General features: G+C 45.6%; 1 protein-coding gene across 2 annotated transcripts in view; it reads right to left on the bottom strand.

The window, feature by feature from the left end:
• Positions 1–22,938, bottom strand: part of LOC141139216 (squalene synthase-like) — a 35,345-nt gene extending 12,407 nt beyond the window's left edge. Inside the window, exons 1-3 of one of the 2 annotated variants that reach the window (XM_073625142.1) lie at positions 22,741–22,938; positions 15,946–16,043; positions 474–657 (exon numbers count right to left, since the gene is read on the bottom strand). In XM_073625142.1, coding sequence (XP_073481243.1) covers positions 474–657; positions 15,946–16,043; positions 22,741–22,839 — 381 coding nt within the window. In that variant the 5' untranslated portion in view covers positions 22,840–22,938. Of the gene's footprint in view, positions 1–473; positions 658–15,945; positions 16,392–22,740 lie in introns of those variants that run through there. The other variant, XM_073625141.1, reaches the window with a different exon arrangement.
• Positions 22,939–24,855: the final 1,917 nt, after the last annotated feature.

The following is a 24,855-nucleotide window of genomic DNA, read 5'->3' as shown; positions in this document are numbered from 1 at the left end:
AGACAATTCCTTGGACTTCATGGCTTGGTTTGTTCTCTGACATGCACTGTTAACTGTGGGACCTTATGTAGACAGGCGTGTGCCTTTCCAAATCATGTCTAATCAATTGAATTTACCACAGGTGGACTCCAATCAAATTGTAGAAACATCTCAAGGGTGATCAGTGGAAACAGGATGCACCTGAGCTCCATTTTGAGTGCCATGGCAAAGGCTGAGAATACTTATGTACCTGGGATTTTTTTTCCTGTTTTATTTGTAATAAATTTGCAAAGATTTCAAACAAACTTCTTTCACGTTGTCATTATGGGGTATTGTTTGTAGAATTTTGAGGAAAATAATTAAATTGAATCCATTTTGGAATAAGGCTGTGACATAACAAAATGTGGAAAAAGTGAAGAGCTGTAAATACTTTCCGGATGCACTGTATATACATACACACACGTATAATAATTGAATTCAGAAAAATGACTCACTGTTGGGAAGTCCTCAAGCACCTGGCGATCCTTCTCTTTGCTGTCCACGAACCTCCAGTCAGCCTCGTAGAGGAAGGTGTGGAAGTTGTGCAGCATGGGGATCTTGGTCTCCAGGCCTATAGTCATGTCATCCTCCACAGTGTCCAGAGCTCGCAAAACCAGATAGAAGATACAGACTGCATGCCTGTGGAGAACAGAAAGCAGGCACTCAATGTGTGCAACCAATGCAAATCATCACTAGAACCATGGATGCAGGCTAAGGGCCCATATCGACATGCTTGTGTCAATGGCTTTAGTTGGAGGCTTCTAGAGCTATTAATCGTCAAGAATCGTTATCACGAAAGATTTTATGTCACAAGAATCGTGATCTTTTTATTCCAAGCAAAAAAAATAGTGATTCTCATTTTGGCCAGAATCGTGCAACTCTAGAGTCTACTGAGACCATTCAGAAGCCTTCAACTAAAAAGTTGTTTCTGTACTACTTTTGGCAACTTCGGGGTGCGATTTCAATAGACATCTGGGTAGAGGAGCATTGGAGAGGATCCAATCTGAAAAAGGCTATTTCACAGAATGAAACCCAATGGATCCATAGGCTCGACACTATGAGTCCTTTTGGCTTAAACATAGAATCGTATCCGAATTGCTTTCTGTCCAACTGGTAGAATTTTCTGGTACACTGGTATTTGTTTGATACATTTTCTGGATACATATGTTTTAGATTTAATTTTTAATTTTCACATTTATTTTTATTTAGAATAATGTAATAACCTTGTTTTAAATAATATGTATCATTTGTATTAAAGAATCTTTTGAATCATAATATGTAAACAGGAAATGATGTCACAAAAAAAGAAGTTGGTGTGTTGACACCTAAAAGGATTTTTTTTTTCTATTGGCTTATGCGAGAGGAGGCAATTGGTCCTCGGATATAAATTTGACCATTTGAAACTGAAAGTGATGTCCTTGACGACGCCCTGGAGGGACAAAATGCGTTGACGTACTTCCGGTTTCGTAAACCACCGACGTAATTTCCACCCTCTGAGGAACGCACGCCGAGCAGCGACGCACCCAGATGATTCAGATATTCTGTAAGTGGCACCTAGATTGCGCAAATTCACATTATCTCAACAGTACTTCACTATCAGTCCTTTCTATTTTCCTCCCATTTAATATGGATGACCCGCTCTGAATGCCCTTAAACCCGTACGCACATATGCGGCCTCAGCTTTCGGTGATTATACCGGGATGATGCCCGCAGCTGCAGGCATCATCCCAGTACCGTTTTTTAGAGCGGGCGATCGGCTTTCCAGAGATAAAGCTAAAAAGTATAGAGCTAAAAGCCTCTCGATTGTTATCCCGGAGGAGCGGGAGGGGACATCCCCCCACCCCCCTCCCGCCACTCTGACCGGGCCTCCCGTCCCACCGGGAGACCGATCAGCGATCTGGCAGTTCCGGCATCTAGCCACAGACTGGATCGAAGCCTTAAATGGCTTCGTTACAGTCTCATGAATGCAAGCACGGAAGCGACGTCACAACGCCACTTCCTGTTTACTCGGCTGCCAATGGCCCCGGATTTTTAAAAAAATATACAGTATTCAGAATCGCCATATTCGGAAGTGCAAAGGAGAGATTGGAGGTCTTTTAGACCCCCGATCCCTCCATAGAATACCTGTCACCACCTATTACTGTCACAAGGGATGTTTACATTCCTTGTGACAGCAATAAAAAAAGTGATCAAATTTTTTATACCCGCCTATAGTAAAATGACGTCCTCTACTTTAAGGGGGGATATCTGAATGATGCCTGAAGCTAGATGCATCATTCAGATATCATTCTTTTCAGCCTTGATCGTTCTTATAGGGGACGGGAGGGGACGGGAGGGGACGGGAGGGGACGGGAGGGGATGTCCCCCCCCCCCCCCCGCCGCCATCCGGTGCTTCTCCGGGCTCTCCCGTGCCATCGGGAGCCCGGAGAATGAATCGACTGGCGCCGGATGTTGACGATAGAGATGACTGGTGACCATCTCTATGACCGTCGGAGGCCCGGGCGCGATGTTATGACGTCACGCCCGGGATCCCGGAAATAAACGAAGCTGTCAGCATGAGATCGGTGATTTTTTTTTTCCTGATCTCATGCTTTCCAGCCTAGAGGAGAGATGTGGGGTCTTATTGACCCCACATCTCTCCATAAAGAGGACCTGTCACACAGATTCCTATTACAAGGGATGTTTACATTCCTTGTAATAGGAATAAAAGTAATCAAAAAAAATGTTTAAAAAAAAAGTGTAAAAATAAAAAAAAAATTAAGTAAAAAAAATAAAAATAATAATAATAATAATAATAATAATAATAATAATAATAAAAAAAAAAAAAAAAAAAAAAATTTTAAACGCCCCTGTCCCCGGTAGCTCGCGATCTGAAGCGAACGCACACGTAAGTCCAGCCCACATATGTAAACACTGCTCAAACCACACGTGATATATCGCCGCGTGCGTTAGAGCGTGTCCAACAATTCTAGCACTAGACCTCCTCTGTAACTCTAAACCGGTAACCTGTAAAAAATTTTAAAGTGTCGCCTATGGAGATTTTTAAGTAATGAAGTTTGGCGCCATTCCATGATTGTGCGCAATTTTAAAGCATGACATGTTAGGTATCTATTTACTCGGCGTAACATCATCTTTCACATTATATAAAAAAATTGGGCTAACTTTACTGTTTTGTTATTTTTTAATTCATGAAACCGTTTTTTCTCCAAAAAAAAGGCGTTTGAAAAATGATTGCGCAAATACCGTGTGAGATAAAAAGTTGCAATGACTGCCATTTTATTCCTTAGGGTGTCTGCTAAAAAAACATATATAATGTTTGGGGGTTCTGAGTAATTTTCTAGCAAAAAAATGATGATTTTTACATGTAGGAGAGAAGTGCCAGAATCGGCCCGGTATTAAAGCGGTTAAACACAATTTAATATTATTAAAAAAAATAAGAAATTTTTTTTTTTTTTTAAAGCGCCCCCGTCCCCGCAAGCTTGCGCAGCAAAGAAAACGCATACGGAAGTCCCACCCGTATATGTAAACGGTGTTCAAATCACACATTAGAGGTATCGCCACGATCGTCAGAGCGAGAGCAATAATTCTAGCCCTAGACCTCCTCTGTAACTCTAACCTGGTAACAAAAAAAAAAAAATGTAAGCATCGCCTATGGAGATTTTTTTTTTTTTTTTTTTAGGTACTGTAGTTTGTCGCCATTACACAAGTGGGTGCAATTATAAAAGCGTGACATGTTTGGTATCCATTTACTCGGCGTAATATCATCTTGCACATTATACAAAAATTTGGGCTAACTTTACTTTTTCCCAAAAAGTTGCGTTTAAAAACACTGCTGCACAAATACTGTGTGACATAAAATATTGCAACAATCACCATTTTATTCTCTGAATATATATATATATATATATATATATATATATATATATATATATATATATATATATATATATCTCCAAAGACATGCTGGTAGGTTAATTGGATCCTGTCTAAATTGTCCCTAGTTTGTATGAATGTGACTTAGGGACCTTAGATTGTAAGCTCCTTGAGGGTAGGGACTGATGTGAATGTACAATGTATATGTAAAGTGCTGCGTAAATTGATGGCGCTATATAAGTACCTGAAATATATATATATATTAATATAATTATTTACACATATATACATACATACATACATACATACATACATACATACATACACACACACACACACACACTGCAAAGCTGAGGGTCCACATTTTCTGGTCTGCTCTGCTCTATAGGTTTTTCAATCCTATAGAGCAGTGATGGCGAACCTTGGCACCCCAGATGTTTTGGAACTACATTTCCCATGATGCTCATCATGCACAGTGTAGTTGAGCATCATGGGAAATGTAGTTCCAAAACATCTGGGGTGCCAAGGTTCGCCATCAATGGTATAGACTTATGGGACATAGACTGAAATCCTGCTCCATCCCTGGGAAGGCTGTGGTGTGAGAATTTCCAATGGGGTCTGTACTGACACAAAAGCGTTGAAACAGACCCCAATGGAAATTCTCATATAACAGTCTGAGCAGGGATGGACCAAGATTACATCCCGTGGCATCTTTGTAAGCCCCCAAGCAAGTGCCAGGGCTAAGACATAGAATATCACAACCATGCCAGGTACATGGCCAGAGCTGTACACAATCTAAAAGGGAGTCTTCCTAAAAAAAAAAAAAAAGGAAATAAATTCAAGAAATTGACCCAGAACCATTATAGTTCTTAAGCAACTCTGTTGCTACAATAAATGGTTATTTAGAAAGAAGACATGTAATACTCCCTTGTCCTGCTGCGCTTCCCTCCCGGATCTCTGTATTAATGTATAAAACCCATTAGCAGACGATCCTATAAAAATATGACACTTCCAGGAGTGTCGGATTCCTGGTCCCCTCCTGCACTCAGTGGTTTGATCCACCAGCCCCATCACTACTGTGTCCTGTAAGGAAGGAATCAAATTGCACAGCTGGGGGACCAATTAACGCTCCCAGAACTTGGATTCTGCTTGATCTTCAGCTGCCGGTTTATCTTCACTGCTGCAGATCTTTTTTTTTTAATCTAACAAATATTTCGTCTGAGGATTTGGCAAGTTTCAACAATGGAAGCAGCTTTCTCTGGCTTGGTTATGCAATGGGGTGAAGAATGAAACGTATGAAAAAAGATCAGCTTACGGAGACTTAAATTCCACAGGTACACAGCCTATCCTCCTCTCTCCTATCAAAGTGGGAACCATACAGCTTAAGCCCTGGTTCACATTGCAGCGATTTCACATGTCAAATCGCATGCCAAATTGGTGGATTTTTCCGGCAATGGCGCCGTCCGAATCAGTGCGACGTCGCACCGATTCCCAAAAGTAGTTTCTGTACTACTTTTGGCGACTTTGAGGCTGCGATTTTAATAGACATCTGTGCAGAAACCTGCACAGATGTCTCTGAAATCGCCCCCCCAAGTTGGGACTGACACACGGGAATGAAATTGTGTGAGTTCAGCTGAACTCGCACAATTTCATTCGCGCTGTCAGTGTGAACCTAGGCTTAAGCACAACTAAAAGCAAAACTTCCCCCCATTTTGCATATAAGTAAGGGAGGGTTATAGCCCCTGTCATTTTTTTGCCAACTATATCCAATTGAGGAGATTTCCTTTTAGTTTGTCCCATAGCCAAAACAGGAAGTGGGTGGAAACCCCTCCAAAGTGAAGGAATTCCTGGTTGTCACCAAAAACTAGTGTCCCCCTTAGAAGATTTTCCTGCTGTTCCTGTTCTAGTGAGAACTGAAAATTTGGGATTTTCTTTTACTTTTGGTGATAATCGTGAACAGAACAAATAGAGGGGGGCACAGACAGCAATAAAAACCTGGCAGGTGGTCTAATCCCTCTCCTCTCTATACACAGGGTGCATGCAAAGCTATTTGCATGCTTGAAAAACCTTATAAACATGTTAATTGTATTTGTAAAATAAACATGTTATATATTCTACAAATTTATATAAACTGCCAACATCAAAAATCAAAAAGATTTTCCCTCCTAGGTTATGCTGACATCTTTGCGTGTCAACATGCGTTGTGTTCTACATGTGAATGGGCTCCCTAGTGTAAATCATTAGGATGGGAGGTGACCACAGGTAGTCCATCCAGATTCCGGGGCTGAAGAGCAAAAGGACCGGACGGCTGGCTGTTATGGGCCTATGAAATGACCACTGGTGAGAACTGGAGGGAGGCAGTAGCAGAAAGGTGACCACAGCCTGGACACCCCTATTTTGCATTGCCTTATAATCATATGTCCACTTAGAGTGGTTGTAAAGGCAGGTTGTTTTTTTTTTACCTTAATACGTTCTATGCATTAAGGTAAAAAAAACAAAAAAAAACAAAAAAATAAAAAACAACCTCTGTACAGTTCACCCCTCAGCCCTCCCTTCAATACTTACCTGTGCCCCATCTCAGTCCAGTGCTGTGCATGAGAGCAGCATCACTGCTCTCTCCCCTCACTGGACTCAGAGGTAGCAGTGGGAGCCATTGGCTTGTGCTGCTGTCAATCACAATCAGTGAGAGAGTAGGGGGGCGGGCTGATCTACACTGTCAATGGACACACACAGCACAGCTCGGGAGTGAGCCTGCATGAGTAGCCTCATAGAAAGCCGCTTGTCAAAGGGGCACACAGCAGGGGGAGGAGCCAGACGCACCGACAGGGAGACCCGAGAAGGGGAGGAGGAGTGCTGCTCTGTGCAAAAACATTGCACAGAGCAGGTAAGTAGAATATGTTTATTATTTTTTTTTAATATGTTACCTTTACAAATCACTTGAACACTTAATGACAACTGCACTATGAATGGGCGCCCTTTTGTGTTTTATATTCATATATTTCTGGGTTGTGGTGCTGTTGGTTTTCCCACCATCCAAGATCTTTGTTTGCACAAAAGAAACCAGCTTTTCTCTTAAATTTAGGGTTAAATAGGTTTTCCAAATACTAATACGGGATCAAGAATGTCCGTAATCAGATTTAAAAAAAAAAAAAAAAAAAAGAGAACACTGGCATGTTACCAGCTAAGAACTTATCCACTGCATAAAATCCACAGGACTGCGCCCAATCTCACATTTCTCCTTTTCTGCTAACAATCTTAAAGCGTAATGCTTTGGTAAAAGGAGAGAGTCTATTACAGTATATGTGTGCAATTTTTATTTATTTTTTCCCCCCAGGAGATGCTCAGACACGGCTGCCATGCCCCAGGAGATGCTCAGAGACTGCGGCCATACTGCAAGGGTCGTTGGAGACTGGGGAGAAACTATTTAACTACCAGAAGTGAGTCTAAAGAAATTGCTCCTTCCCTGGGCAAGTAATCACCTTATTAAAGAAAACAGCCTGGGGCCACACTATAAGTGCAAAAAAAAACTGTGGGTTGGGCAGAAGGAGCGATACTGTTGCACATGGCACCACCCTAGCCACCCGGTGTGCCAGCGCGTGGGGGAAATAGTTCAACGCGCCATAATGCAGAATCAGTGGGAGCCCCGAGCGTGTCACTTGCCACTGTCACCATATGCAGCTTGTCACGTCACCTGCCACCAGATGTAGATTGTCACTTGCCATGCTGCTTGCCACCAGATGTGGATTGTCACGTCACCTGCCACCAGATGTAAATTGTCACTTGCCATGCTGCTTGCCACCAGATGTGGATTGTCACGTCACCTGCCACCAGATGTGGATTGTCACGTCACCTGCCACCAGATGTGGATTGTCACTTGCCACGTCACCTGCCACCAGATGCAGCTCGTCACTTGCCATGCTGCCTGCCACCAGATGCGGATTGTTATGTTTGCTGCCACCAGATGCGGATTGTCACTTGCTACTTCGCCTGCCACTTGCCATGCTGCTTGCCACCAGATGTGGATTGTCACGTCACCTGCCACCAGATGTGGATACTCAGGCAGGCCTCTGCAGTGGTCTGTTCTAAGTCAGGGCAGGAGAGCGGTGATGTGAGGCAGGAGAGCGGTGATGTGAGGCAGGCAGTGAGAGAGGATGTCATCTCTCTGCTCCTGCCGCACCTCCAACATTGAAGAGGCCCGCCCTGTGAGGGCGGAAGAGCGGTAATGTAGGGCAGGTGGAGAGAGATGATGTCATCTCTGCACGCCCACCCGCTTCGCTCGTACACCCACCCGCCCGCCTGGCTCTCCCATGCCTCCCGCCCCCAAGACCCGGCTGCAGAGAGGCCACGGCCCGGTGGTTGGGGACCCCTGCTTTACTGCACTGCTGAGCGTTGTACGGTACAGACTAAATGTGTGCTTTACTGCACTGCTGAGCGTTGTACGGTACAGACTAAATGTGTGCTTTACTGCACTGCTGAGCATTGTACGGTACAGACTAAATGTGTGCTTTACTGCACTGCTGAGCAGCCACAGCACCTGCAGCTGTCAGAATACCTGAACAATGAGTGGATCGAATTGAACACAGGTGCTGTTTGGCCAAGAATTCTCCACCTGATTTTTTGATCAAAGGATGTCAGGCCAGTACCCCCCACCGATCGAATATTGACCGATTCATTAAGAGCTGGTTAAAACAGTCAGTCTCCTGACATGCGAACTGGATGCTGGGAAATCCGCATCCAATTCGCAATAGCGTGAACCCAGCCTCAGCCATGTGACTGACTGCCTTCATTCCGCTGTGCACCCCATCTAAGGAGATTTATACAGGGATCAGGTGATCATATCTAATGACTGGAGATCACAATTACTCTGATCCCAGGACCCCATGTCACTGACAGTGTGCACCCCATCTAAGGAGATTTATACAGGGATCAGGTGATCATATCTAATGACTGGAGATCACAATTACTCTGATCCCAGGACCCCATGTCACTGACAGTGTGCACCCCATCTAAGGAGATATATACAGGGATCAGGTGATCATAACTAATGACTGGAGATCACAATTTTGGTACTCCGATTTACTAAAACTGGTGCACCTGTACATGGTAACCAATCAGCTTCTAACTTCAGCTTCAATTAAACTTTGACAATAAGCCCCCCGTTCACACCGGTGTGACTTGTCATGCAATTTGACAGTTCCAAAAACGCACGACAAGTCACACCCTATTGTTGGCAATAGAACCATTCAAAAATCGGTGCGACTCTGACTTTGCAGTGTCACATTAATTTGATAAAAAGGTTCCTGCACTATTTTTTGCGATTTCAGGTGCGACTTGCATAGACATCTGTGCATGAAGAGGCACAGATGTCAGCCAAGTAGCACCTGAAATCAACTGAAGTCAAAGTAGCATCAACGTGAACCAGGGCTTAAACCTGGAAGCTGATTGGTTTCTATGCACAGCTGCACCAACCCCCCCCCCCTGTCACTGTCAGCCTGCACCCCATCCAAGGACATTTATACAAGTGTCAGGATATCACATGCAATGACCGGAGGATCACAACAACTCTGATCCCAATGTCACCATCGGCGTGTAGAGAATGCAGAGAGTAAACATGCAGCATGCTATGGGAGGAGCCGTACACAAATCATCAGCCCAGCACAGGCGAGATATGGTGTAAGATGACACACCAAAATATCACCCCTCCCCCCCGGAAATGTCACTTTACTACACACCAAAATATCACCCCTCCCCCCCGGAAATGTCACTTTACTACACACCAAAATATCACCCCTCCCCCCCGGAAATGTCACTTTACTACACACCAAAATATCACCCCTCCCCCCCGGAAATGTCACTTTACTACACACCAAAATATCACCCCTCCCCCCCGGAAATGTCACTTTACTACACACCAAAATATCACCCCTCCCCCAGATGTCACTTTACTACACACCAAAATATCACCCCTCCCCCAGATGTCACTTTACTACACACCAACTGCTACTGATCATTGTGTACACAGGGTTGGAAAAGAACAAAAATACAATTGTCGTTAGTGACTCATTAGAGACATCCTCATCATTGCAACATTGACAGCCAAATACCGTAATCATCTCTTACGTGTGTGTTTTAACCCTTTAACACCTGCCAAACATGGAAATATCACTTCTGGGTGGACAGGTTTTTGTATCTACGGCAGGGAACTGTAAAATCAATGACCCGATTGTGCTTTCTGGCAGGGGGGGCTCTGAGTCTGGGTGAACACAGATGACGGTTATGTACTCCATCCTTGCAGTTAACGTTTCCCTGCAATACAACTTTAACCCTTTCATGCTTAAGCCTATGTCTGACATTTGTTGCTTACAAGTTAAATCCATATTTTTTGCTAGTACATTGCTTAGAACCCCCAAACATTATATATATATATATTACATTTTTTTTTTGCAGAGACCCTAGAGAATAAAATGGCAATCGTTGCAATATTTTATGTCACGCTGTATTTGTGCAGCGGTCTTTCAAACACATTTTTTGGGGGGAAAAAATACAGTTTCGTGAATGTAAAAAAAAAATAAAAACAGTAAAGTTAGCCCAATTTTTTTTGTATAATGTGAAAGATGATGTTACACCGAGTAAATAGATACCCAACATGTCACGCTTTAAAAATTGCGCACATTCGTGGAATGGCGACAAACTACAGTACCTAAAAATCTCCATAGGAGACACTTTAAAAAAAGGTTAGAGTTACAGAGGAGGTCTAGTGCTAGAATTATTGCTCTCACTCTGACAGACAATCGTGGCGATACCTCACATGTGTGATTTGAACACCGTTTACATTTGCGGGCGCCACTTGCGTATGCGCTCTCTTTGCCGTGGGGACAGGGGCACTTAAGAAAAAAAAAAATTTAAATAAATCTGATCACTTTTATTGCTGTCACAAGGAATGTAAACATCCTTTGTGAGAGTAATAATAGGTGGTGACAGGTACTCTTTATGGAGGGATCAGGGCTCTAAAAGACCCCAAATCCCTCCTTTGCACTTAAAAGTATTCAGATCACCAAAATTATACTGTAACTGACCACAAATGCAGCAAGCAGGATTTTTACCCCACAACAGAAGAGCAATGGACCAGTGTGGAGACTTACATAGAGAAGAGATGCATTTTTTCTTGCGCTAAAGGTGCCGATGATGGTCAACAATAAATTCATTAAATAGTCGAATATAATATGTGTATCCTATATGTGTATGCTACATTTTATCCTATATGTGTATCCTATATTTTCGGTACCAAAGTTTCCATTTGGTGCACCCTCTAGTTATTGTAAATCTAAAGGAGAATTGTACAATAAGATTGTATAATGTATGACCAGTTAACACAAAGAGAAATAAAACATCTTTTATCATAGGGGAAAACTAGAACCCCTCCTCCACCCCCCATCAGTTTTCATTGCTGTCTGTATCCCTTTTTTTTCCAGATTTGTCCCCATTAACTGTTGTCACCAGGACAGGAAGTGAGGGAAAAATGTCTCTTATGGAGTCCCGGACAGTAAAACAGGGAAGAGGGTTTCCAATCCTTCCCCACAACATTCAACTTAGAGTAGAACTAAAGGCAAAGATTTGTTTTGTTTTGGAGGGAGGGGAGAGGGATTAGCCCCACTGTCAGGTTTTATTGTTGTCTGTGTCACCTCCTCTATTTGTATGGTTTACTATCATCAACAAATGTGAATTCTGTGTTGTCAATAGAACAGGAAAAAAGAGGGGAAATCATCCAATAGGGACACTAATTCTGGTGATAACCAAGGATTCCCTCACTTTGGAGGGATTTTCTCTCCTGTCCTGTTGTGGCTACGGGACAGGAAGTGAAGGGAAATCTCCCGAATGACAACACTAAGGCCTCTTTCACACGGGGCAGATCAGTGATGATCCGCCCCGTGAACACACGCTGGCTCAGCGGGGATCGCTCCGCCGATCCCCGCTGAGCAGGAAGATGACAGGTCCATCGCTGCACACTGTGCAGCGACGGACCTGTCAGAGCGCCGCTCTCCCCTATGGGGGGGATCGGATGATGACGGACCGTAGAGTCCGTCGTCATCCGATCCGATCCGAAAACGGATGGAAAAGTAGGTTTTTCCTCCGTTACACTTTTCGGATCGGAGCGGGGTCGGATGTCAGCGGACATGTCACCGCTGACATCCGACGCTCCATAGGGATGACTGTATGTCCGTTTTTCATCCGAAAACGGAAGGATGAAAAACGGACATACGGATCGTCTGTGTGAAAGAGCCCTAATTCTGGTGACAACCAGGGGTTCCTATCACTTGGGACTAATTCTGGTGACAACCAGGGGTTCCTATCACTTGGGACTAATTCTGCTGACAACCAGGGGTTCCTATCACTTGGGACTAATTCTGGTGACAACCAGGGGTTCCTATCACTTGGGACTAATTCTGGTGACAACCAGGGGTTCCTATCACTTGGGACTAATTCTGGTGACAACCAGGGGTTCCTATCACTTGGGACTAATTCTGGTGACAACCAGGGGTTCCTATCACTTGGGACTAATTCTGGTGACAACCAGGGGTTCCTATCACTTGGGACTAATTCTGGTGACAACCAGGGGTTCCTATCACTTGGGACTAATTCTGCTGACAACCAGGGGTTCCTATCACTTGGGACTAATTCTGGTGACAACCAGGGGTTCCTATCACTTGGGACTAATTCTGCTGACAGGGTGTAAAGATTTCCTCTCGTGTCCTGTTGTCACTATGGCACAGGAAGTGAAGTGGAATATCCCTAACAGGGACACTAATTCTGCTGACAACCAGAGATTCCCTCTTCCCTCCTGTTTTTACTATGGCACAGGAAATTAAAGGGGAATATCCCTAAGGGGGACACTAATTCTGGTGACAAGCAGGGATTTCCTCTTAAATCCTATTGTGGCTTTGGGACAGGAAGTGAAGGGGACACAAATTCTGGTGACAAGCAGGGGTTCCATTGTTTCGTCACATATGGAGACCCATCACATTTGGCTACCCGCTGGAGTGCACGTGCGCGACGCCGCCATATGCGTTCCAACACTTTTAAAACTTTACGTTTTAAAAGTGTTAAAAGTGACAAAAACACTTTTAACGCTTTTTATTTTTTTTATACGCTTTAAAAAAAGGGTTAAAAAGTGACAAAAGTTTTAAAAGTGTTGGAACGCATATGGCGGCATCGCGCATGCGCACTCCAGCGGGTAGCCAAATGTGATCGGTCGCCATATGTGATGAAACACCCTCACTTTGGAGGGATTTCCTCTCACTTCCTGTTTTGGTTATGGGACAGGAAGTTAAGGGAAGTGATGTCTCCAAAATGAGGACACCAATCCTGGTGACAATCAGGGGTTCCTATCACTTGGGACTAATTCTGTTGACAGGGTGAAAGATTTCCTTGTGTCCTGTTGCGACTATGGCATAGGAAGTGAAGTGGAATATCCCCAACTAATTCTGCTGACAACCAGGGACTCCATCACCTTGGAGGGATTATCTCATTTCCTGTTATAGCTTTGGGCCAGGAAATGAAGGGAAATCTCCCTAAAAGGGACACCAATTTTGATGACAACCAGGGGTTCCCTCACTTTGGAGGGATTTCCTCTCACTTCCTGTTTAGGCTATGGTAAGGGAAGTCTCCCTAATGGAGACACTTATTCTGGTGACAAGCAGGGATTTTCTCACTTTGGAGGGATTTCCTCTCAAGTCCTTTTCTAGCTATAGGACAGGAAGTGAAGGGAAGGGAAATCTCCCCAAGGGGGACACTAGTTCGGAAGACAAGCAAGGGGTTCCCTCACTTTGGAAGGATTTCCTTCGACTTGAGACAAATTTTGGTGTCAAGCAGGGATTTCCTCTCACATCCTGTTGTGGCTATGGGACAGGAAGTTAAGGGAAATCTGCCCAATGGGGACACTAGTTCAGGTGACAAGCAAGGATTTCCTATGACTTTAGAAACTAATTCTGGAGACAAGCAGGAATTTCCTCGCTTTGGAAGGATTTCCTCTCATATACTTTTCTAGCCAAAGGACAGGAAGTGAAGGGAAATCTCCCCAATGGGGACACTAATTCAGACAAGCAAGGGGTTCCCTCACTCTGGAGGGATTTCCTCTCACATCCTGTTTAGGCTATGGGAAGGGAAGTCTCCCAAATGGAGGACACTAATTTTGGTGACAACCAAAGATCCCTTCACTTTGGAGAGATTTCCTCTCATGTTCTGTCCTAGCTATAGGACAAGAAGTGAAGGGAAATCTCCACGATGGGGACACTAATTCTGGGGAAAAGCAAGGGGTTCCCTCACTTGAGGGATTTCTTCTCAAGTACCTTTCTAGCTATAGGACAGGAAGTGAAGGGAAGGGAAATCTCCCCAATGGGGACACTAGTTCGGAAGACAAGCAAGGGGATCCCTCACTTTGGAAGGATTTCCTTCGACTTGAGACAAATTTTGGTGACAAGCAGGGATTTCCTCTCACATCCTGTTGTGGCTTTGAGACAGAAAGTGAAGGGAAATCTCCCCGATGGGGACACTAGTTCAGGAGACAACCTGGAGGTTTCCTATGACTCGAGACACTAATTCTGGTGACAAGCAGGGATTTACTCTCACATCCTGTTGTCATTATGCGACAGGAAGTGAAGGGAAATCTCCCCGATGGGGACACTAGTTCCTATGACTCGAGACACTAATTCTGGTGACAAGCAGGGATTTCCTCTCAAGTCCTTTTCTAGCTATAGGACAGGAAGTGAAGGGAAATCTCCTCAATGGGGACACTAGTTCAGATGACACGCAAGGGGTTCCCTCACTTTGGATTTCCTTCGACTTGAGACACCAATTCTGGTGACAAGCAGGGATTTCCTCTCACATCCTGTTGTCGCTATGGGACAGGAAGTTAAGGGAAATCTCCCCAATGGGGACACTAGTTCAGGTGACAAGCAAGGATTTCCTATGACTTTAGAAACTAATTTTGGAGACAAGCAGGAATTTCCTCATTTTGGAAGGATTTCCTCTCATATACTTTTCTAGCTATAGGACAGGAAGTGAAGGGAAATCTCCCCATGGGGACACTAGTTCAGATGACAAGCAAGGGGTTCCCTCACTTTGGAGGGATTTCCTTCAACTTGAGACACTAATTTTGGTGACAAGCAGGGATTTTCTCTCACATCCTGTTGTCGCTATGGGTCAGGATTGAAGGGAAATGTCCCCAATGGGGACACTAGTTCAGATAACAAGCAAGGATTTCCTATGACTTTAGAAACTAATTCTGGAGGCAAGCAGGAATTTCCTCACTTTGGAAGGATTTCCTCTCATATACTTTTCTAGCCAAAGGACAGGAAGTGAAGGGAAATGTCCCCAATGGGGACACTAGTTCAGATGACAAGCTGGGGGTTTTCTATGACTTGAGACACTAGTTCAGGTGACAAGCAAGAATTTCTTTCGACTTGAGACACTAATTCTGGTGACAAGCAGGGATTTCCTCTCGCATCCTGTTGTGACTTTGAGAAAGGAAGTGAAGGGAAATCTCCCCAATGGGGACACTAGTTCATATGACTTGAGACACTAATTCTGGTGACAAGCAAGGATTTCCTCTCAAGTCCTTTTCTAGCTATAGGACAGGAAGTGAAGGGAAATCTCCTCAATGGGGACACTAGTTCAGATGACACGCAAGAGGTTCCCTCACTTTGGATTTCCTTTGACTTGAGGCACTAATTCTGATGACAAGCAGGGATTTCCTCTCACGTCCTGTTGTGGCTTTGAGACAGGAAGTAAAGGGAAATCTCCCCGATGAGATAACTATATAAAAACAAATTACATAAATAACTGACAGGGGGTCCTATTACTTTATCCAAAATGAAAAGTTCTGCCTTTGGTCCTACGTAACACTAGATGGTTCCAGCTTTGCTGGGAGGGGTGTGTTCCTTTGGACAAAAACAAGCATTTAACCCCTTCCAGTGCACAAGGGTGATTTTTCTGGAACTTTCCAATGCGGAGGGTGTCCCCCTACAAATAACCGGAGGGGGTTCTAGTCGCACTCACCGGAGCTCCCCGTCCAGGGCCTGGATGACGGCTGCGAAGCTGCGGCTGGTCTCATTCAGGTACTTGTAGCAGGTCTTCAGACTGGGGCTCATGTTGTCCTGTCGGGGTAAAGAGACGGCATGAAACCTGCAGAGGGGGGCATTGTGGGGGGCAAAGCACTTGTGGACGGTGCGGCCTTCCCTCAGCCCCCTCTCCTGCAGCCTGCTGACAGTCAGTAGAGACCTCTGAGCCGGGGACAGGCACAGCGTTCTCTTGAACAGAGAGGCGGCCACCTTGCAGTTGACGCTGGCCATGGGCCAACCGTGGTGGGGGAAGGTCTCCTCCGGGGACAGAGTCAGGAGTGGCGCCCCCCGACAGGGGAAGGTGAGTGTGCATGAGAGAGGGGGGGAGGCTTCACAACACACCCACGGGGCCCCGCCCCCTCCCCAATGTTTTCATGCTCTGTGGGCGGAGTCACACATCTCCCCATATTAACCCTTTGCTCACACACACACACACACCACAACAGCTGCTTTGTTCTACAGTAAGAGTCTTTAAACTACGGCCCTCCAGGTGTTCAGGAACTACAATTCCCATCATGCCTAGTCATGTCTGTGAATGTCAGAGTTTTGCAATGCCTCATGGGACGTGTAGTTCCGCAACAGCTGGAGGGCCGTAGTTTGAAGATTCCTGTTTCTACAGACACCAGTAGAAGTTTGTTTTGAGCGTTCCTACAGAAAGTCGGAAAACCTGCTTGACAGCTCGTTCAGACACGTGGCGAGGACTGCCTGGATCGCTTTTCAGAGGCGATCGGATGCCGCCTGATTTAACCCTTTAAAAGCCACAACACATGCTTTGCATGCAATTGGTGGCTAGCCCCATAGACATGCATTACCTGCGTTTCGGTGGCGGCAACGCTCGCCGAAAGCGACATGCCTTGTTTACAGCCATAAGAAGCTGCATGTCACTGTTCAAGGGGGGCGGTAAAACTGGGACGCCTGTCGCCCAAAAGACAAATTGCCGCAAGATCGCGCAAAGTGGTGGGACGTCTGTCGCCCAAAAGACATATCGCCGCAAAATCGCACAAACAAAATGGCGGGGCGCCTGTCGCCCAAAAGACAAAATCGCTGCAAAATCGCAGGATGCCTGTCCCCCAAAAGACAAAATCACAGGATGCCTGTCGCCAAAAGACAAATCGACGCAAAATCGCACAAACAAACAAAATTGCAGGACACTTGTCGCCCAAAAGACAAAATTGCGCAAATAAAATGGCAGGATGCCTGTCGCCCAAAAGACAAAATGCTGCAAAATCACACAAGCAAAACGGCGGGATGCCTGTCGCCCAAAAGTCATATCGCCGCAAAATGCACAAACAAAATGGCTGTGATCCTACTTTACAGTCTCTGGATGAAAGTTGCATCAAAGTAGTGCAGGAACCTTTTCAAAATCGCTGCAAATTTAAGTCGCATAGTTTGGAACGGGTGCCATTGAAATCAATGGGCTGTGACTTGTCATGCGACTTTCTGTCCAAAGCCGCATGACAACTTTCACTAGCGGAAACGGAGTCCAACTGCACAAACAAAATCGCGGGACGCCTGTCGCCCAAAAGACAAATTGCCTCAAAATCGTGCAAACAAAATTGTGGGACGCCTGTCGCCCAAAAGACAAATGGCGGCAAAGTCACGTAAGGCTACATCTCCACTGGTGCGACTTGTAATGCCACTTAGGACTGCAAAGTCGCATGACAAGTCGTTCCCTATGTTTTCCAATGAGTACCGTTCATATCTGTGCAACTTCAAGTCAGTCCCTTCACTACTTTGGTATGACTTTGATGGTCCATAGATCTTAGGAATACACAGGCATTGCTTCAAGTCGCATCAAAATCGCAGGACTTTCAGGTCACAATAGTGGAAACCCAGGCTGTCACCCCTAAGAACAACTTCCATTGGGTGGGGTGACTCGCGTCCTGCTATTTTGTTTGTGTGATTTTGACGCAATTTGTTGGACAATAATTGTGGCAAAATCGCGCCGTGTATAAGTGCATCTGGCGTTTTGCACTGATTCAGGAATCGCAGGCAGAATTGCAGCGATTCCGCCCACGATCCGGAATGCCATGGTGTGAATGAAGCCTTATTGTTAAATGGCACCCCAGACCTGCGTTTTTCTGCACGTTAAAAGGCAAGAAAATGGCATCAGAACGCGTGGCGCTTAATGCCCAGAAGGGGTGCGGGAGCTTCTTTGGTGCGTATCGGACAACCCATTGAAATGAATGGGCCGCTCTGTGCATGCCGTGTGAAAATGCACAAAAAAAAAAAATGCTCAAAAGCGCCCGTTCACAGGAAGCCGAGTGTGATCCTCACTGAAGGGATCCACGCATTTCAAAGAAGACCCTGAAAAATGGCGATCGATTGTCACCTTGTGGTTTTGGATTCTGCGTCTTAATTGCGCCTCCAATTTTTCCCAACAGAACGGCGCAGTTTCCATCCTTCTTCTATTTTCCTCATCACTATGGTGTAAATCGATTGTCGCTATGACTCCACTATCAGATAATCGGACCAACGTCCCAAAAACTCACTTCTCAAAGTTCTACTGGTGTGCGGTCAGCTTGGAGCGGCGTTCACAATCAGCGTTTTGTGATCCTGTGTGAAATCACGCTGCGATTTTATGTCGCACACAAAGGGGGCGCCACTCTTCAGTGATCACATGTGACACAGAGCCGCTCATACACCTCTCTGAGAATTCAGATTTATATCGCCATCAGACTGGCAAAACCCACCAAAGAGCTACACTGAGGCATTTGTCACCTGTAGGGCAGCCCATGGGAGTCTGTGATTGGATGGTGAGGAGTCACTGCCCTGGAACCAGCATGCCCATAACAAGGTGAGATGTGTCACCCCTCCCCCACTACTTCCATATCACCTTCCCAGCTCTGAATGCTACATAGCGCCCAGCGACCAATCACAACAGCTCAATGCTGACATCAGGGGAGGGGCTTAGCCTGGGGCATTGAAACCAACATGACAGGACATCACAGGACAGGATAGCACAGGACAAATCAGAGGAAAATATATACAGGATAACACAGGACAGATCAGAGGAGGATATATACATGGCAGGTATACAGGATAGCACAGAGCAAATTAAAGAACTATATATACACACACACACATATGACAGGTATACAGAATGGCACAGAGCAGATCAGAGGAGGATATATACATGACAGGTATACAGGATAGCACAGAGCAGATCAGAGGAGGATATATACATGACAGGTATACAGGATAGCACAGGACAGATCAGAGGAGGATATATACATGACAGGTATACAGGATAGCACAGAGCAGATCAGAGGAGGATATATACATGACAGGTATACAGGATAGCACAGGACAGATCAGAGGGGGATATATACATGACAGGTATACAGGATAGCACAGAGCAGATCAGAGGAGGATATATACATGACAGGTATACAGGATAGCACAGAGCAGATCAGAGGAGGATATATACATGACAGGTATACAGGATAGCACAGGACAGATCAGAGGAGGATATATACATGACAGGTATACAGGATAGCACAGAGCAGATCAGAGGAGGATATATACATGACAGGTATACAGGATAGCACAGAGCAGATCAGAGGGGGATATATACATGACAGGTATACAGGATAGCACAGGACAGATCAGAGGGGGATATATACATGACAGGTATACAGGATAGCACAGGACAGATCAGAGGGGGATATATACATGACAGGTATACAGGATAGCACAGAGCAGATCAGAGGAGGATATATACATGACAGGTATACAGGATAGCACAGGACAGATCAGAGGGGGATATATACATGACAGGTATACAGGATAGCACAGAGCAGATCAGAGGAGGATATATACATGACAGGTATACAGGATAGCACAGGACAGATCAGAGGAGGATATATACATGACAGGTATACAGGATAGCACAGGACAGATCAGAGGAGGATATATACATGACAGGTATACAGGATAGCACAGGACAGATCAGAGGGGGATATATACATGACAGGTATACAGAATGGCACAGAGCAGATCAGAGGGGGATATATACATGGCAGGTATACAGGATAGCACAGAGCAGATCAGAGGAAAATATATACAGGATAACACAGGACAGATCAGAGGAGGATATATACATGGCAGGTATACAGGATAGCACAGAGAAAATTAAAGAACTATATATACACACACACATATGACAGGTATACAGAATGGCACAGAGCAGATCAGAGGGGGATATATACATGGCAGGTATACAGGATAGCACAGGACAGATCAGAGGGGGATATATACATGACAGGTATACAGGATAGCACAGGACAGATCAGAGGGGGATATATACATGACAGGTATACAGGATAGCACAGGACAGATCAGAGGGGGATATATACATGACAGGTATACAGGATAGCACAGGACAGATCAGAGGGGGATATATACATGACAGGTATACAGGATAGCACAGGACAGATCAGAGGGGGATATATACATGACAGGTATACAGAATGGCACAGAGCAGATCAGAGGGGGATATATACATGGCAGGTATACAGGATAGCACAGGACAGATCAGAGGGGGATATATACATGACAGGTATACAGGATAGCACAGAGCAGATCAGAGGAGGATATATACATGACAGGTATACAGGATAGCACAGAGCAGATCAGAGGAGGATATATACATGACAGGTATACAGGATAGCACAGGACAGATCAGAGGGGGATATATACATGACAGGTATACAGAATGGCACTGAGCAGATCAGAGGGGGATATATACATGGCAGGTATACAGGATAGCACAGGACAGATCAGAGGGGGATATATACATGACAGGTATACAGGATAGCACAGAGCAGATCAGAGGAGGATATATACATGACAGGTATACAGGATAGCACAGAGCAGATCAGAGGAGGATATATACATGACAGGTATACAGGATAGCACAGGACAGATCAGAGGGGGATATATACATGACAGGTATACAGGATAGCACAGGACAGATCAGAGGGGGATATATACATGACAGGTATACAGGATAGCACAGGACAGATCAGAGGGGGATATATACATGACAGGTATACAGGATAGCACAGAGCAGATCAGAGGGGGATATATACATGACAGGTATACAGGATAGCACAGAGCAGATCAGAGGGGGATATATACATGACAGGAATACAGGATAGCACAGAGCAGATCAGAGGGGGATATATACATGACAGGTATACAGGATAGCACAGAGCAGATCAGATGGGGATATATACATGACAGGTATACAGGATAGCACAGGACAGATCAGAGGGGGATATATACATGACAGGTATACAGGATAGCACAGGACAGATCAGAGGGGGATATATACATGACAGGTATACAGAATGGCACAGAGCAGATCAGAGGGGGATATATACATGGCAGGTATACAGGATAGCACAGAGCAGATCAGATGGGGATATATACATGGCAGGTATACAGGATAGCACAGAGCAGATCAGATGGGGATATATACATGACAGGTATACAGGATAGCACAGGACAGATCAGAGGAAAATATATACAGGATAACACAGGACAGATCAGAGGAGGATATATACATGGCAGGTATACAGGATAGCACAGAGCAAATTAAAGAACTATATATACACACACACATATGACAGGTATACAGAATGGCACAGAGCAGATCAGAGGAGGATATATACATGACAGGTATACAGAATGGCACTGAGCAGATCAGAGGGGGATATATACATGGCAGGTATACAGGATAGCACAGAGCAGATCAGAGGGGGATATATACATGACAGGTATACAGGATAGCACAGGACAGATCAGAGGGGGATATATACATGACAGGTATACAGGATAGCACAGGACAGATCAGAGGGGGATATATACATGACAGGTATACAGGATAGCACAGAGCAGATCAGAGGGGGATATATACATGACAGGTATACAGGATAGCACAGAGCAGATCAGAGGGGGATATATACATGACAGGAATACAGGATAGCACAGAGCAGATCAGAGGGGGATATATACATGACAGGTATACAGGATAGCACAGAGCAGATCAGAGGGGGATATATACATGACAGGTATACAGGATAGCACAGAGCAGATCAGAGGAGGATATATACATGACAGGTATACAGGATAGCACAGGACAGATCAGAGGGGGATATATACATGACAGGTATACAGGATAGCACAGGACAGATCAGAGGGGGATATATACATGACAGGTATACAGGATAGCACAGAGCAGATCAGAGGGGGATATATATATGACAGGTATACAGGATAGCACAGAGCAGATCAGAGGGGGATATATACATGACAGGTATACAGGATAGCACAGAGCAGATCAGAGGAGGATATATACATGACAGGTATACAGGATAGCACAGAGCAGATCAGAGGAGGATATATACATGACAGGTATACAGGATAGCACAGAGCAGATCAGAGGAGGATATATACATGACAGGTATACAGGATAGCACAGGACAGATCAGAGGGGGATATATACATGACAGGTATACAGGATAGCACAGAGCAGATCAGAGGAGGATATATACATGACAGGAATACAGGATAGCACAGGACAGATCAGAGGAGGATATATACATGACAGGTATACAGGATAGCACAGAGCAGATCAGAGGGGGATATATATATGACAGGTATACAGGATAGCACAGAGCAGATCAGAGGGGGATATATACATGACAGGTATACAGGATTCACTTACCTGCTCCATCTTGGTCATCACCGCCTGGCAGCCGCCCATCTTGAACCTGATGAGGTTGTAGATCTCCTCCGGACGGCCGAGCGACCTCAGGAAATCCATTGCCGGGGATGATGCGCTCTGCTCGGTCACAGTATCCACACACGTCCCGCTATACTCGCTAGCTGCCGGTCTCTAGTCCCGCCCCAGCTGTCAGCTTTGGCCAATGGCTTCTCAGCTCCATAGTGGACTGACGGCTGCCATAGGACAGACGCTCGTCGGACCAGCAGCTGCCAACCAATGAGCGGTGACCTGTTGCTGGGGTGACGCCTCGCGCTAAGCAGGGATTGGCGCAGAGTAAACGATGACGCCGGTGGGGAAATGAGATGGGCCGTGCCGAAGACTTTTACCATGGAAACTCAGGCTCAGGGGGCGTTCCCTGTTATGTGATGTGACGTAGAGGGAATGATGGGCCCTGTAGTTCCACGTGCTCGTGTACGGCAAGTGCTGTTTCATAGCAACCAGGTTCCCTCATACAAAGCTGGTAATGTGGTTGCTATGGGAAACAGCTTAGTGATGAAAAATTCGCAGCAGCGAGTGTGTAGGTGATTATTCTAATAAGGAGTGGTCATTGTTCCTTCTGGAAATGCTGGTTGCCTGTCTGTCATCCACAGCTGGAACTATTCTACAAATCAAGGGAATGAGAGGCTCTGATCTGCAAACTCAGTGATGGAGTCATTGTATGAGCACCTGAGGATCAGCATGACAGCCAGGCAACTGGTACTTCCAGGAAGAACAATGGTTGTCTCTGGAGCAGTTTCCCTTAAAGGGACCTTCACCTGGAATTCACAAATAAAGGAAAAGCCTTTGTTGTAGAAAGACGTCATGAACGTTCCCTTTAGGCGCCTCATTCTTTCCATTCTTTTATCTTTTTATTTTCAGTATTTGGTATCGGCTATTCAGTCAGAGCCCTGTCCTCATACCAGTCCTGATCACTAATCCAGCGCCCGCCCTGCCATCTTCTTACACCTCATTTACACTTGTGTTACCCTCCAGAAGAACCTTGCTGCTAACAAATGCCCACCAGTGCTGCCAATCAGTGCCCTCCAGTTCTCCCAATCAGTGCCCTCCAGTGCTGCCAATCAGTGCCCACCAGTTCTGCCAATTAGTGCCCACCAGTGCTGCCAATCAGTGCCCACCAGTGCTGCCAATCAGTGCCCTCCAGTACTGCCAATCAGTGCCCTCCAGTGCTGCCAATCAGTGCCCACCAGTGCTGCCAATCAGTGCCCACCAGTTCTGCCAATCAGTGCCCACCAGTCCTGCCAATCAGTGCCCACCAGTGCTGCCAATCAGTGCCCACCAGTGCTGCCAATCAGTGCCCACCAGTCCTGCCAATCAGTGCCCACCAGTGCTGCCAATCAGTGCCCACCAGTTCTGCCAATCAGTGCCCTCCAGTGCTGCCAGACAGTGCTCTCCAGTGCTGCCAATCATTGCCCACCAGTGCTGCCAGACAGTGCCATCCAGTGCTGCCAATCAGTGCCCACCAGTGCCACCTATCAATGCAAATCAGTACTGCCTATCAGTGCCACGTACCAGTGCCATCATCAGTGCAAATCAGTACTGCCTATCAGTGCCATCTAGCAGTGCTCATCAGTGCCACCTAGCGGTGCCACCTATCAGTGCAAATTAGTAACGCCTATCAGTGCCCATCAGTGCCACCTATCAGTGCAAATCAGTTCCCGCCTATCAGTGCAGCCTCATCAGTGCTGCCTCATCTGTGCCCATCAGTGCAGTCTATCAGTGCCCATCATTGCTGCCTCATCAGTGCCCACCAGTGCTGCCAATGTGTGCCCACCAGTTCTGTCAATATATTCCCATCAGTGCTGCCAATCAATGCCTCCACAACAGTGTCACCTATCAGTTCCACCTACCAGTGCCCATCAGTACCACCTATCAGTGCCACCTATCCGTGCCACTTACCAGTGCAGCCTCATCAGTGCCCACCAGTGCTGCCAATATGTGCCCAACAATTCTGCCAATCAGTGCCCTCCAGTGCTGCCAGACAGTGCCCTCCAGTGCCACCTATCAGTGCCCATCAGTGTCACCTATCAGTGCAAATCAGTACCGGCTATCAGTGCC

Source organism: Aquarana catesbeiana, linkage group LG04 (genome assembly GCF_042186555.1).
Source record: "Aquarana catesbeiana isolate 2022-GZ linkage group LG04, ASM4218655v1, whole genome shotgun sequence".
In the NCBI taxonomy this organism is placed as follows: Eukaryota; Metazoa; Chordata; class Amphibia; order Anura; family Ranidae; genus Aquarana; species Aquarana catesbeiana.
The sequence above is the reverse complement of the archived record's forward strand: the minus strand, read 5'-3'. Positions and strand labels throughout refer to the sequence as shown.